General features: G+C 40.7%; 2 protein-coding genes across 2 annotated transcripts; one reads left to right on the forward strand and one right to left on the reverse strand.

Annotated features, from left to right (window-relative positions):
* Nucleotides 1-846: 846 nt before the first annotated feature.
* Nucleotides 847-3,285, reverse strand: LOC105382794 (probable alpha-ketoglutarate-dependent hypophosphite dioxygenase). Its single transcript, XM_048628610.1, has 4 exons — nucleotides 3,050-3,285; nucleotides 2,620-2,793; nucleotides 1,660-1,833; nucleotides 847-1,146 (listed from the first exon to the last, which is right to left on the reverse strand). The coding sequence occupies exons 1-4, from the start codon at nucleotides 3,248-3,250 to the stop codon at nucleotides 895-897; spliced, it is 801 nt and encodes a 266-aa protein (XP_048484567.1). The 5' UTR covers nucleotides 3,251-3,285; the 3' UTR covers nucleotides 847-894.
* Nucleotides 3,286-10,249: 6,964 nt separating this feature from the next.
* LOC125490198 lies at nucleotides 10,250-13,783 on the forward strand. The gene is made up of 2 exons (XM_048628666.1): nucleotides 10,250-11,830; nucleotides 13,651-13,783. The coding sequence occupies exon 1, from the start codon at nucleotides 10,866-10,868 to the stop codon at nucleotides 11,823-11,825; it is 960 nt and encodes a 319-aa protein (XP_048484623.1). The 5' UTR covers nucleotides 10,250-10,865; the 3' UTR covers nucleotides 11,826-11,830; nucleotides 13,651-13,783.
* The last annotated feature ends 1,742 nt before the right edge of the window (nucleotides 13,784-15,525 follow it).

A 15,525-nucleotide genomic window follows, 5' to 3' on the forward strand; every position in this document is an offset into this window, starting at 1 on the left:
TTTGGACACATATTAACCGATTCTAATGAAATTAAGAACATAAATATAGTTCTTATAACAAAACAATATGATGGTGACCTTGAGCTGATCTGATGATGGAAACGGAAGGCAGTCAAGGGAACTCCTCAACGGTATATAGCAACTACCTCGTGTTTAGGCTTGAATGATTCGTATTGATTAGTAGGACTTTTTGGTATCATTTGCATCTTACTTTTGATTAAAAATTATTGCAAATAAACTAAAAACTATATAATACCTATAAAATAATAATTAAAAAGAAGTTTTTAATTTTTTTTTTAATTATTGTTATTATCCCATCATCGTCTTTGCTTTCTTCTTATTTTCCTTTTTTCTTTCTCTTGCTTTAATTTATATAATAAAAATATGTCAACCCGAAAGTAATAGCTCGTCGTCCGCCGTGTTTGCCGGTTCGGAATGTTATGAGCGTTCGCCGAGCATGTGGATGGCTGTTTGTGTTCGGTGATTGTGGTTGGTGTTTGTGACTTTGTTTGCTGTTTGCCGTGTTTGTGACAAACAGCAAGCGTATGGATGGGGCTTTACATTTTGACAGTGAGATTTGACGATACGCAAGCAATACGCAACGTAAACGGAGGTTTCGAATCCTGTGCTCACAACTCAGGTATAGCTGACACAGATATCTAAAGGGATATAGTTATAGCCCGTAAATTAATAAACACGGTATAATACAATTGTATATCGGAGTACAATTTGATTATACTTATTACAAAATATTTCAGATTCGCAGACTTAACTTAGCACCAACAATGTTATTAACATAATATTTAACATTTACTTTATTAAATATTTTATAATCATCACCCAACATCACAAAACCAAACAACCCTGTCCAACCAAACAAACAAAACACCCAACTCAATGCAAGAACCGTTCGGCCATCGACGCCTTCTTATTATCATTAGCTCCGCGCAGCACCCATCCTTGCCCTAGCGACTTGTGAATATCTTCCACTGGCTCATCTTCAGCAGACATGAGCTGTATGAGGAACATGCGGCGCGGGCGGTCGGACAGGTTCTCGTAACTGCCGTGGACAAGGAGGTATGAGAAGATAACGATGTCGCCGAATTCTGCGTTGATTGGTGTCGCGCCGGAGATGGGCCATTCTTTCTGGAAAAAGTATGAGACATAGAGTACATTAAAAATTGTTATGATATGAGAGTTAAATATATTAAAACCACTATCATCATGTTTATCAATGGACTCGTATAAGGTACAACCCCACTTTTATAAAGTCTGTTTTTTAATCTCAGACACTAAATTGACATTATGAACGGTTCATCAACAGTCGATTGTCCCGCCAGTACAATACATGTGTGAGTATTACCATACAAATGTGCATTGTACTTGTATCTAGCTTGTAAACTATTTCATCATCATCAGCCCGTAATTGTCCACTGCTGAATAAAGGCCTCCCAAGGCAAGACGGCGAGCATAGCTCTTTCTAGCTTTTTCTAGAGCTACTTTCTCGGTGGACTAGTCTAACCGTCAGTGTAAACGTTTCTGAAAATCTGAACCATATGCCATCACAGGCAGGGCGCACTAGTCGAAGACTTTCAAACTATGTATAACGACTACGTACCCTACGCAAAGACTACAATATCACAATATGACCCTTTGTACCTGATCCATATAATGATACGCGTCTCCTTTCTCAATAACCCCGACATCCTTCAACGGGCCTCGCTTGTGCGAGCCTGGATACACGCAGAGGCCGCCGTTCTCCGGAGTAGACTTGTCCAGGTGTAGGAACACCGCCACCATCGAGTCCTTCTTGAACGGGAAGTAGTGGTAGTCCTTTGGAAAACCAATTGAAAATCTTGCTGAATGAATAGGGCATGAAAACATCTGACAGTCGCGTTGCCCACCTGACAACTCTCTCAGCACAAGCTTGCTTGTGTTGGGGTCAACCAACCCGCACAAGGCCAGCGTTGTGGACCAGGTCTACAATCTTTCCTTCATTGGAAGAATACCCGTGCCCCAGCAGTGGCAACGTGATGATGTGATGATGTAGATACCTTGTTTACTAATCTCATAACTAACTAGTAAGTCAGTACAAGTTACGGTATTATCATCAAGCTAATTAGTAGGTATGTTATTAGATATTATTCTGCCTATAATGCAGCTACAGCTATTATCGCATGTTTAACTGACCTTAGGTTGATTGCATTTATGTACGTCATCATCATCATCATCTTTACTCAACAATCTTCCATTGCTGTATGTAGTTACATAGGCCTCTCCCAATGATATCCCAAGCATTTCATTAACTACTAGTAGTCGCTGAAGTAATGTCAAGCATCGCCCGCACAAAGGACCAAACATTCAGGCTGGTTTTACAGTCACGCTGATGCGGCACTGATCACCAGCGCAGACAGATCCAAATGTAACTAAAAGCGATCCTTCCTGAGTCACGCTTATAGCTCAGCGTCAGCGCTGACGATTCATACAAATTTTTATCAGCGCTGAATCAGCATGACTGTAAAACCACTAAACGTTCATCATCATCATCGACAAGTTGTGCAGGAATACCTATTGTTTTCAAATCAGACAGCCATAACCGAATTTCCTCCTACTACCAACCTGATGCATAAGATACGGCGCTCCCTTCCTTGGCGGCTTGTAGTGCGCCTTGGTGTGGTGCAGCAGGATGTTGGGTGTGCCCATCACGTCCTCGAGACAGTCCAGCAGGTTGGGGTTGTGCAGCGCATGAGAGAAGATCGCGCTGTGGTACTGCAAGTTGTGGATGGAGTGCACCTGGTGGGTGTTGGAAGTTGTTAGAAAAATAGTGTAAGTTTTTGTAGGTGGTTATCGACATTCGATGGGATGGTAAGTAGGTACTTCAATTATGCAATATTTGCAGTGACTTTCTCTTCACATAATCGCTGATTCTTCACATACTTAGGGCTTGAGTAAAGAGTGATCAGCTATGGTCGCCGTTAACCCATCTGAACACAACCAACCAAAATTAAATGTTTCCAATTGATCAAGTTTATACCTTCAAAAAACTCACCGAATATTCCTTATTCTTCACGGCTGCCTTCATATCGTCACCGAGCCAGGCCGCCTCCATGCCGGGATTGTTCTTCTTGTAAAAGATCCTGTTGTATTCCTCCGACAGTTCTTGCAGCTCTTTCTCGGAGTAAATATTGGATAGCTTGATGAAGCCATTGTCTTTGTATGACTGAATCTGCTGTTTGGTCATACGCACCATTTTCTGCAAACGTCTAGAGTTGTGTAAATGTGAAGTGCAACTAGGAAAGATATAAGATATGATGATCGCGGAGAGTTAAAGTCTAGAAGGATATCCTGTAGTCAACAATGCAATGAGATAAGAATGCATTTGTGCACAGCCCCATAAATATCAATTTAAAATGTTTGCTGAAGACCAGAATAATTAATGTACTCTGTGCTGAAGACTTACTTACCTACACAAATACGTAGGTGGGTAACGTACCTACCTAAAGTTATGTGTAACCATCAACTAACCACTAAGATCCGTGAAAGCAGATCCTATACCTAAGTCTGTGCCTAAGTCCTTGAATGCTTAGTCCTTTAGCAGGTAGGTAGTTACCTACTTCACAGCAAAAATATTTACGATCTAGGCTTGCGATGAAATGACTTGATTTGTGAAATTTCTATAGCTTTTATGTGGCCCATCTTTGTTTGTAATAAGATGTTATCTTATCATTGCTATTGCTAATGGTTTCGCATTAGACCTTTCAACTCATCGACGTAAACAAATGGAGAGATCTTATGATTTTCTACTATGTGCCGTGGTATGTATGTATTAGGTAAGTATTTATTCTGTTAGTAGAGGTACAGTCAGTTACTTTCCTACTAAACAAACTGTAGATAAAATAAGTTGGTAAGTAACTAGGTACTAACTAGATACCTAGGTTACTTATATACGTTTTATTCGCTAGCGCTAGGCATGTAGTTACCACGGGGAAATAGTTAATGGAAAATAATGTAGATCCAGTCTAAGTGAGTAAACGCAACTCCTTGCTTCACACGACTTCAGTTCCGTATCTCTCGCTCTCGCGTGCGGACGTATCCTAACGAGCTTAAACATTACGGTGGTGCGGTACTTGCGTTAAAATGGTGCAGTGCAAAAAATGTAAGCAATATATCTCCAAAACTAAAGGGGATAGTGTTCAATGTAAGGGATTGTGCGGAAACTACTTCCATAAAACATGTGCCGGAAACATAAAAACCTTTGCACTAAACGATACGTGTGAGGAATGTTCAAAGACACCAAAGCAAAGCCCGAAAACAGTACCTAAGATTGATCTAGATCCCTCTAAACTAACTGTTGAGAATTTGTTAACAGAAGTAAATAAGAAAATGGAGGTTATCTACACAATGAAAAAACAATTGGATGAGATGGCCGAAACAATCGACTTCTACGCAGAGAAGTATCAGGAGTTAATTGATTTTAAGGCCGACTGCATCGAGAAAAACAAAAAAACTGAAAACAAGATCACCGACTTAGTAAATCGGAACAAGTATCTAGAAAAGTGCAACAGTGCACTTGAAGAAAGAGTACAGTGGATAGAACAAAAAGAAACCGAGAAGAAAGTAGAACTACACTCGCGAGCAACCAAATCGACTCAAGCCTTCACGGCGCACATATACATTGATTTTCCTAAAACGATAAATGGTAAATATAAAAGTGATATGTCATTCGAAAGCTGAAGAATTAGGCTTTCAATTAAGATCAATACCATAAAAAAAAACTAAGCGCAGATTTAATGACGCATTTTAATTGCCCGTCAGTGTTAATTACCTCATTAGGAATCCACGCCTTGCGCTACCTGATCCCGCTATAAAACCTTTCCACATCCGGTGTACCTTATCAGTCGCTTGTTGCAAGTTGACCGGTACACATCTCGTTGCATTGTATTCCTTGTTTTCGCAAACCCATGGATACCACACCAGAAGAAGCTGCTCAAGTTGTTGCCTTGCTGCAACAAGGGTTAAGTCAGCGAGCAGTCGCTGCCCAGCTCCACTTGAGCCAGTCTGCTGTATCCCGAGTATACAGACGGTTCCAAGAGACTGGTGCCTTCAATCGAAGACCAAGAACGGGCCGCCACCGCTGCACTTCAGAGAGAGACGACCGCTTCATTGTCTCAACCTCGCTGCGCAATCGACACCTTACGGGCGTTGATGTGCAGCAAGAACTGAGACGTGTACGACAAGTGGCTGTCAGCGAGTGGACAGTGAGAAGACGCTTGAAGGAAGCCAACTTGACACCAAAAAGACCTGCATCAGGCCCCAAATTGACTGCAGGCCACCGACAAGCGCGTCTTCAGTTTGCTCGAGAGCATCTCGATTGGAGCATTGCGCAATGGCGGTCGGTCCTGTTTACTGATGAGTGCAGAGTGTGTCTGCATGGCAGTGACAGGAGAGGCCGGGTCTACCGGCGTCCGGGGGAACGATTTGCCCAATGTTGTTTCGCTGAAACAGTAGCATATGGCGGCGGTTCCTGCATGATGTGGGCTGGTATTTCTCTAGAGGGAAAAACCGCACTTGTTTTCGTGCCTGGAGGCGGCCGAGGAGGCGGGTTAACAGCTGATCGGTACATCACCGACATTCTACTCGGTCATGTTGTGCCCTATGCAGAATTTGTCGGTGAAGACTTCGTGCTAATGCACGACAATGCCCGCTGCCACACGGCACGAGTCAGTCGGCAGTTTCTGAGAGAGAAGGAATTGCGCACGATGGACTGGCCTGCGCTCAGTCCTGACCTGAATCCCATCGAACACTTATGGGACGAGCTCAAAAGAAGAGTTCGGGCCAGGAATCCAGTCCCTGCAAGCGTGGACGAGCTGAAGACAGCTTTATTAGAGGAGTGGGACGGCATTCCTCAGGAAACTGTCAAAAAGTTGATAAGGTCTATGAGAAACAGGCTGCAGGCTGTAATTAGGGCAAGAGGGGGCAATACAAAGTATTGATTTAAATAAATAAATTTTTATCTTAACATTTTTTGTTTAATTTGTATAATACGATACCCATACCCTTTTTTCCTAAATTCCCGTTTTTCCTACAATTGCGTTCAGACATCATTTATTTCAAAAATGATGAATGGATTTCAATAATAATGATATCAAATTAAAGCTGACATCTTAAGCTTTTAAATGACATATCATTTTTATTATTTCTATTCATAATTTTACTTGTATTAATGTATGTTTGCGCCGTCAAGGCTTGAGTCGATTTGGTTGCTCGCGAGTGTAGTAGGAGTACAGATACAGAATGATTCCATAAGAGAAACAGTTTCCCAAATTGCATCAAAATTGGAATTGCCGATACAAGATATAGTGGATGTGTGGAGGGTAGGCGGTGAAAAAGGCAAAACGGACCGCCGCAACACGACGCTGATAATGAGCCTGCGCACAAAGAGTGCGCGTGACTCATGGCTGCAGCGCCGCAAGCAGCGGCTCACGAACAACTTTTTCTTTAAAAACGCCACTGAGGATCCTATATATATCAATGAAAATATTACTAAGCAAACTCGCAATCTGTTTTGGCAAACAAAAACGAATCTTAAAACTTCCCACAAGTTTATATGGATTCAAAACTCAAAAATCTTGGTGAAAAAAGATGCCGATTCAAAAATTATTAACATACGACAAGAGGCCGATATACAAGCACAGATGAAAGACTAGTATCCCGGTATTCCTACTCATCATTATTATCCTCTCCAATCTACACACATAACCTCAAGTAATATTATATTCTCCTACTTATGGCTCACGACCTACCAGCAGATATAGATTACACAAGATACACGGAAAGTAATAAATGGGCTACGTGCATAAATAACCAAAACACTCATTTACAAATTGTGCACATGAATGTTAGCTCATTTAGAAAACATTTCAATGAAGTACTTGTTATTCTACAACCATGCCTATGTAGCTTGGATATAATGATATTTACAGAAGTTAACTTGAAACAAGAGGAGCTCTGCATGTACAATATAAACGGATTTAACATGAACAGCAGAACAAGGCAAAATAAGCGTGGTGGAGGTATAATTATATACTCAAAACAGCGTGTTTTGAAACTATACAAGGCCAGAACGCACCCATAGTGTACTAGCACTGTATAGTTTCAAGTGAAAAAAAATAATATTTTACTTGAAAATATACACGATTTGTGCGTACTAATCGCGTATACTTTCAAGTTGGGATTTACTGAATCGTTCTTGAAAATATACAGTGCTATTACGCACATTGCTTGATTGGCGTACTTGTCGCATATAATTTATACTTACATGCTGATTCTTATTTACTTAACTATTTCGGTAAATGTACCTAATTGACTTGTTCTGCCTGTCATACCTATAGATTGTTAATAAATAAAGATGAACAAGCTCTAATTTGATTGATAAATTGATATTTATAGCAATCATACTTGCAAGTAAGAATACTAATATCTTATTATTTATATGAATTACGAGTAATACCTACTACACGCACGATCAATGAAAGAGTTCCAGTGACGATAGCTCCTGAACGGAAAAGACTAGCTTTATGACGCCGTCGGCAATATTAAAGTGCATTTAACAGCGCATCAAAATATTATTATAACCAACTAAAAACGTATTTTGAAATAAAATGTTTTAAAAAATTGGGGTCAGTTGGTGTTGGCTTTTTGCTACTTGGACTTATTGCTCGTGAGTGTAGTAGGTTCGGTAGGTAGGTTAGAGATATTACCCTATAGACTTTTACAGACATATTTTTCATCAAGTTTTGAATTCACCGTAATTGTTTTTTATGAATTGTTCTACACCCTCTTCCGAGATCCTTAAAATTTTTACTATTAACAACAGTTCTACAGTTTAATATCAATTTACTTTTTAATTGTACGGTGTAAACAAAAAACACGTTACGAAAACAATGCCAAGTGCGGAATGATGATGCAATGTTTAGAAAGCAATAGACTTATTACTATTTCGCATGAAAGAAAGAGAGAGCAACAATTTAAAAGGTCTACCTGGTAACTAATCACGTATAGTTTCAAGTGTTCGCGTTGCCGCTTGGCACTTGAAAATATACACGATTAGTACGCAGTGGTAACTGCTGCAGTATATTTTCAAGCCATAATTTTGGCCCAACTTACTTGAAAATATACGCGATTATTGCGTAATGGCCTTGTATACTTTCAAGTAAATCATGGCTGCATTTTAATTTGAAAGTATACGCGAGCAGTCCCAACCTCTGCGTTCTGGCCTTGTATAGTTTCAAAACACGCCTCAAAACAACACTTACCATTTACAATAAATAATACAAATAGTAGCTGTGAATTGGAACTATTACATGGAAAACTAACACAAAATAGCTACAAAATGGATATCTTTGCAATCTACCGGCCACCTCATCGCAACAAAAACCTATTTATCACCGAAATAAATAACCTAATGAGTACTGTACCAGCTGATAATGACGTCATGCTTATCGGAGACTGTAACATAAACATACTCACATATAACATAGATCCAGCGGCGGAGCCGTACCTAAACATGCTTTCACAACACGGGTTACAGTGTGGAATAAGAGACGTGACCCGTGACGTCATAGTTGCGGGACGCCGGGTTACGTCATGTTTGGACCATATTTTTGTACGTGCTGAGAAATCGTCGTCATCTATGCTGTCTACTTACGTATCGACCCAGCGCGTTGCTGATCACTACTTGACGGGTCTAACAGCTGATACATGTGTCACGAGGGATGAGTCACCTAGGAGCAGCGTTATGTACAATAACAAAAGGGTTAGCGAGAAATTACAACAAATAGATTGGCTAGAGTTAATGAATACTGACTGCCCTATCGAACTGTACACGAACTTATGCGCGATTTTTGGTGAAATCTACGAATCTTCAAGAGTCCTGCGTGGGCTAACAAAAAGAGACACCCAGAATTGGGTTGATAAGGACCTACTTAGGATCCTCGACAGGCGGGATACATTATTTAGACAATGGAAATCGTCCCCTAAGAGTATGAACCTGCGACTTCAATACACCAAATACAGAAACAAAGCCAATAAGATAATAAACAAAGCTAAGAATAAGTACAAGCAAGATTTGTTAGTAAAGTGTAAGGGAGATATGCGAAAAATTTGGTGCAACATAAATGAGTGGCTGGGAAAAAAACCATCGAGTGTTGACAGTGTAATTGAGAAATATCTGTGCAAATCTGAGTCCTCATTAGTGAATGTGTGTAATAGCTTTTGTGATACCTTTACAAAGGAAATTGACGGAATAAAGCATAAGTGTAATAAAAACTTTTTAAATAGAAGCTCATATGTTAAGGAAACTAATGTAAGTTTTAGATTTAAGAAAGTTACCGCATTAAATGTGTCTAAAATTATCGATATTATGGAGTGCAGCAAGTCGCCGGGGTCTGACGGTGTCAGGGTGAGAGATCTCAAACAAGTAAAGGAACAAATAAGTCCAATAATTGCCCGTTTTATTAATTTATGCATAGAAAAAAGCTTATATCCTGATGCTATAAAGATCTCTTTAATACGACCAATATACAAACAAGGATTACATTCAGAATATACCAATTACCGACCCATTGCTATCTTGAGCACTATAAATAAAATAGTAGAAAAAATTTTAGTTAACCAAATCACTAGATTCCTGGAAAATAATCATGTGATAACAGATGTCCAGCATGGATTTAGGCCAAATAGGAGCACAGCAACTGCCTTATCTCAATTCACTAATTACGTAAACAACTCATTAAACGAAAGAAAACTGGTAGTGGCTGTGTTCATTGACTTTAAAAAAGCGTTTGACACCTTGGACCATGACGGCTTGCTGCAGGCCATGAGTGAGTGTGGGATCCGCGGTCCTATCAATAACTGGTTCCGAACTTATCTCGCAAACCGCAAAGTTCGAGTTCGTGTGAGAGAAACCATAAGCTATGATGGTGACGTTAGGTACGGGGTGCCAACTGGATCTGTATATGGCCCTTTGGGGTACATTATGCATGTTAATAGCATGCCCAACGTCATCGCAAAGTGCAATATGTACATGTATGCGGATGATACTTGCCTTATCTACAGCGGTAAAGATGACTTATGTATACAAAACGCAATACAAGACGATTTTGATCGCATTGTGTGTTGGGCCCATGATAATGGCATCATAATAAACACCAATAAAACTAAGTGGCTAAGAATATGCTCACCTTACAGTAATTATATTTCGTGGTTTCATTATCGATATAAATAACTGTGTAGTACTTTGACCTGTTGGGCAACAATCGCACGTTTTAAATTCACTCGATTCTAATTCGATAACTACTTTTTTCCCATCACTACTACTCCCTACCCCCTGACCGCCCAGCTTGCTGTCCTCATTCTTTTTCCGTGCGGGCAACAGTCAACAAGTTAAAAATGTCTAAAAGAACCTACGAAGAAAGGATTGACTATTACAACAATAAAATTAAAAAGTACATGGATAAAGATCGACGGAAACGACGACGTTTGCGGTTGAGTTCATCTTCGGATGATTTCCTAGAAAATGACTACAGTAAGTACCCATATACAATATTATTAAGTGTTCCGAAGTGCTTGTGATACCAATTACTGAAACCTAGCCGACAATGATCTGTTTAGTTACAAACGTTCATGCCGGTTTTATATTGCCATAGATTCAAAATTGAACACGGCAAATAAAATTTCAAAACTACCCGCCATAGATTCATTTTATGAACACGGCGTTTTCAAATCAAATCTGATTTACCCTTTCTTCTCCTTCAGGGAGCGAGACCCTGGTGCTCGACCGAGACCAGGAGGCTATCATCGAGACCATGGACCCTCCTCCAGATCTCCGAGATGATTTAAGGGCTGGCTCCGCGGAGCCGCCCTCAGAAGACGCAGTGGACTTGATCATCGAGCCAACAGCGTCGGCCACGGAGCCTCCACCGGCCACAGACCCAGCGGTCGCCGACCAGCCCACGGGCGCCGAGCCCACCACTTCAACGACGGATGTAGACCCCGATATTTTACAAGCTCTCGGGGAAGCTACGGACGTGGGACCTACGTTTGGCGAGGAAATACACCAAACTTTATGCCAATTATGGCAGCCCTTACTTAAAAAAGGTATGTCCAAAGAAGCGAAGGACAAAATTTTAAAACAGTACTTGGTTCCAAGCAACTGCACACTGCTGCAGGCGCCGAAACTTAACATTGAAGTCTCCGCGACAGCCAACGAGATGGTCAAGTCACGTGATAAAAAAGTGGAGTCTGCCCAGCAACAACTTGGCGCGGGCATCACGGCCATCAGCAGAGCACTGACGACGCTGATGACGACAAATAATAAAGTGGAGGCCGTTAGAGTATTAAGTGATGGCTGTCGGTTGCTATGTGATTTGCATTTTATGGAGACACAAGGCCGAATCAAAATGCTCGCATCTGGGCTTACTAAGCCATTCCTGAACGTCATTCAAGACAGTGTACGGGACGAAACTTTGTTTGGTAATAATTTGTCTGAGAAGATTAAAGCATCAAATACTATAGAAAAACAAGGAATGCAAATAAGGAAGACACCACAACCTCCGAAAGCCACCACGTCCAGCCACTCAGGACCCAGACCTTCCCAGTTCCAGGGAAATTGGACGGGCCCTCCTCGGTACCCATACCCACCGAGCCGGGGGGGGCGCGGGGGACAGCGGAGGCCGCCACCCAGTGCGCGCCGCCCGGCGCCGGCGCCCGCGACCAGCAGGCCGCCGCCGCCGCAGGGCAGGTCGCGTGTCCCAACTCGTCCCTGATGCAGGTACATTCTGGTCGTATTGCCTTTTATCATAATTGCTGGCTTAATATCACCAACAACAATACTGTGTTAAATTGGGTTAAAACAGGTGTTACTATTCCATTCGTCACACAACCTTATCAAACAATGAAGCCTAATAACCATCAGTCTCTTACAGAACAAATGGAAATGTCATTGGCTATTGATAATCTTTTAGAATTAGGTGCTATATCTCACGTTGAACCAATACCTGATCAGTATATTTCTAAAACTTTCTTAGCACTTAAGGCTAGCGGCAGCAAAAGATTTATTCTTAATTTAAAATCTTTAAACAAGTTTATACCTAAAAATCATTTTAAAATGGAAGATTTTAGAACTGCTTGCAAATTGCTTCAACCAAACTGGTACATGGCGAATATCGATCTCAAGGAATCATACCTACTTGTTCCTATATCTGTCGAAGATCGAAAATACTTGCGTTTTGAGTACATACCACCCGGCTCCGCCGAACCGTATACCTATGAGTTCAACGCCATGCCCTACGGGCTGGCCATAGCACCTAGGTGCTTCACTAAGATAACAAAGGAAGTAGTTACCCATCTACGATCAAAAGGATATAAATCTGTCCATTATTTAGACGATTTTCTGTGTCTAGGTCGCAATTATAATGAGTGCATTGCTAATGTTCGAGAAACCATATTATTATTAGAATGCCTTGGCTTTGTAATAAATTATGACAAAAGCTCCCTGCAACCTCAACAAAGCTGTAAGTTTCTGGGCTTCATATATAACACCACAGACATGACATTGTCCTTACCTATAGATAAACGACAAAAAATTCTGCAACTCGTGCAAAAATTTCTAAGCCGGCCCACTGTTACAATACGCGAATTCTCCAAACTAATTGGTACTCTTGTGTCAGCGTGCCCAGCTATGCGATACGGCTGGTTGTATACCAAAATATTAGAAAGAGAAAAATATTTATTGCTGCAAAAGTATAAGTCGTATGATCAGAAAGTAGATCTCCCGCCTACAATTTTGCAGGATCTTTATTGGTGGAACAATAATGTGCTCATAGTAAATAACCCTATCAAACAACCTAGCTTTGATTTAACTATATACACCGATGCCTCACGCACAGGCTGGGGGGCATATTCTAATGACACACGTGTGAATGGGGGCTGGAAAGATGAAGAATTAGGCTACCACATAAATTACCTTGAATTACTATCAGTTTTCTTTGCTTTAAAATGCTTTGCTAAAAACCGATTCGGCTGTTCTATCTTGCTTCGAGTAGATAACACTACGGCAATTAGCTACATTAATCGAATGGGTGGCATTCAATTCCCACATTTGAATGCACTTGCACGTGACATATGGCAGTGGTGCGAAAAGCGAAATATTTGGTTACACGCCTCCTACATTAACACAAAGGAAAATGTCGAAGCCGACGAAGAATCGAGAAAGATAAATTCCGATGTAGAATGGGAGTTATCAAATTCCGCATTCGAGTATATCGTACAACAGCTCGGCAGACCCGAGTTAGACTTGTTCGCTTCTCGCACTAACGCCAAATGTCGCGATTATGTGTCGTGGTATCAAGATCCCGATGCGGTAACCGTAGATGCATTTACAATCTCATGGCAGCCTAAGCTATTTTATGCGTTCCCCCCTTTCTGCTTAATTTTGAACTGTATCCAGAAAATTATTCACGACGAAGCTACGGGAATTCTCGTATTTCCTATGTGGCCAGGACAACCGTGGTATCCCAAATTAATGGACATTTTAGTGTCTGAAATAGTAATTTTGCATCCAAACCCAAGTCTGCTATCATCCCGTTTCAGACGGCGCCACCCACTGCACCAGACGCTTACCCTGGGGGCGGCGCTGCTCTCCGGCTCGCGTTCTCTCGCCGCGGATGCCCACCGGAGGCCATCGACCTAATGATAGCTTCTTTGTCAAAAAGCACATTAAAACAATATAGCGTTTGTTTTAATCAATGGTGGCAATACTGTTACACAAATAATCATGAAAAATTTGATTCTTCGACATCAATTATAATTAAATTTCTCACTGATCAATATAACAACGGTGCATCCTATGGCACTATCAACTCTTTTCGGTCAGCATTGTCTCTGTTACTAGGAACTGATATTTCCCAAGATAAATCTATAAAAAGACTGATTAAAGGTGTATTTAGGTCTAGACCTTCCTTACCAAAATATGCGAACACTTGGGATCCGCAAATAGTCTTGAGTCACATATCCAAGTGGACTCCACATACAGAACTTTCGTTAGAGAAGTTAACTAAGAAATTAGTAAGCTTATTAGCTCTTTGTACGGCTCACAGGGTACAAACATTTTCGTTGATTAAGTTGAGTAACATTATAATCAGTGATAGCGGTGTTAAAATTAATATTGTTGATTTAATTAAAACATCAGGACCAGGACGCGACCAACCAGTGCTGTACCTTCCATATTTTAATGATAATCTCGATATCTGTCCAGCGACGACACTTGTTGATTACATATCCTTCACAAAGGAACTGAGATCAACAAGTTCAGACCACCTCTTAATAACTGTGAAGCGCCCTCATAGGAACGCCACAGCACAGTCAATAAGCAGGTGGATCAAGCAAGTGTTGCAGGAGAGCGGGGTGGACGCGGCGGTGTTCAGCGCGCACAGCGCGCGCCACGCCGCCACGTCCGCCGCGCACTCCGCTGGCCTCTCTCTCGATCTCATCAGGAAAACAGCTGGCTGGACTGCGTCCTCGTCCACCTTTGCAAAATATTATAAACGACCACTGCTTCAACAAAGCAACTTTGCTAAAGCTGTTTGTATTCCCAATAATAGTTCCAGTTAATCACGATTGATATCTGTTTCAATTTGCACTAATATAATATAAATATATTATGTACCTAGTAACTAAAACTAAAATTTTAGTAATTAAGAACTTACTATTACCTACCTACCTCAGGGTGTATTGTAAATATTTGATTTATGTACCTATGTGCCTACCTCCGATGATAATTATGTGATTTATAAAAATAAATACATTGTGATTATGAATTAGAATCTCGTGTTTCATTAGCAATAAACTAGCAGTTATTAACAAATGACCTGAATCAAAACTTTGGCTCTGAACATCTACACAGTTATTTATATCGATAATGAAACCACGAAATATAATATATGATTAAACGAACTTACCTAAGTGAAGTTCGATCAATATTATATGAGTGGTTTCATTTGAAGATATAAATACCCTCCCACCCAAAACCCATTCAAAGTTTTGAATCAGACACGCGATTTCAGGTTATATACTTACTTTAAAAGAATGAGGACAGCAAGCTGGGCGGTCAGGGGGTAGGGAGTAGTAGTGATGGGAAAAAAGTAGTTATCGAATTAGAATCGAGTGAATTTAAAACGTGCGATTGTTGCCCAACAGGTCAAAGTACTACACAGTTATTTATATCTTCAAATGAAACCACTCATATAATATTGATCGAACTTCACTTAGGTAAGTTCGTTTAATCATATATTATAAGTATAGCCAAATTAGTTTACGAGGGCATACCTATGACTGTTTCCATAACAATAAAGATAACTGCCTATGTCCGGAAATAGAAGAGGTAAGCTCATACAAATACTTAGGTTTAACTATAGACTGCCGCTTTTCATGGTCACTGCATGTAGAATATGTTTGCACTAAATTAAG

Source organism: Plutella xylostella, chromosome 21, assembly GCF_932276165.1.
Source record: "Plutella xylostella chromosome 21, ilPluXylo3.1, whole genome shotgun sequence".
NCBI lineage: Eukaryota > Metazoa > Arthropoda > Insecta > Lepidoptera > Plutellidae > Plutella > Plutella xylostella.

Excerpts from the sequence above, each read along its gene's own strand:
- LOC105382794 (XM_048628610.1), bottom strand. The coding sequence starts at position 3,250 with ATGGTGCGTATGACCAAACAGCAGATTCAGTCATACAAAGACAATGGC. Across the intron at positions 2,794-3,049 it reads TGAAGAATAAGGAATATTCG|GTGCACTCCATCCACAACTT; the intron begins GTGAGTTTTTTG and ends AACACCCACCAG. Across the intron at positions 1,147-1,659 it reads CGTATCATTATATGGATCAG|AAAGAATGGCCCATCTCCGG; the intron begins GTACAAAGGGTC and ends TACTTTTTCCAG.
- LOC125490198 (XM_048628666.1), top strand. The coding sequence starts at position 10,866 with ATGGACCCTCCTCCAGATCTCCGAGATGATTTAAGGGCTGGCTCCGCG.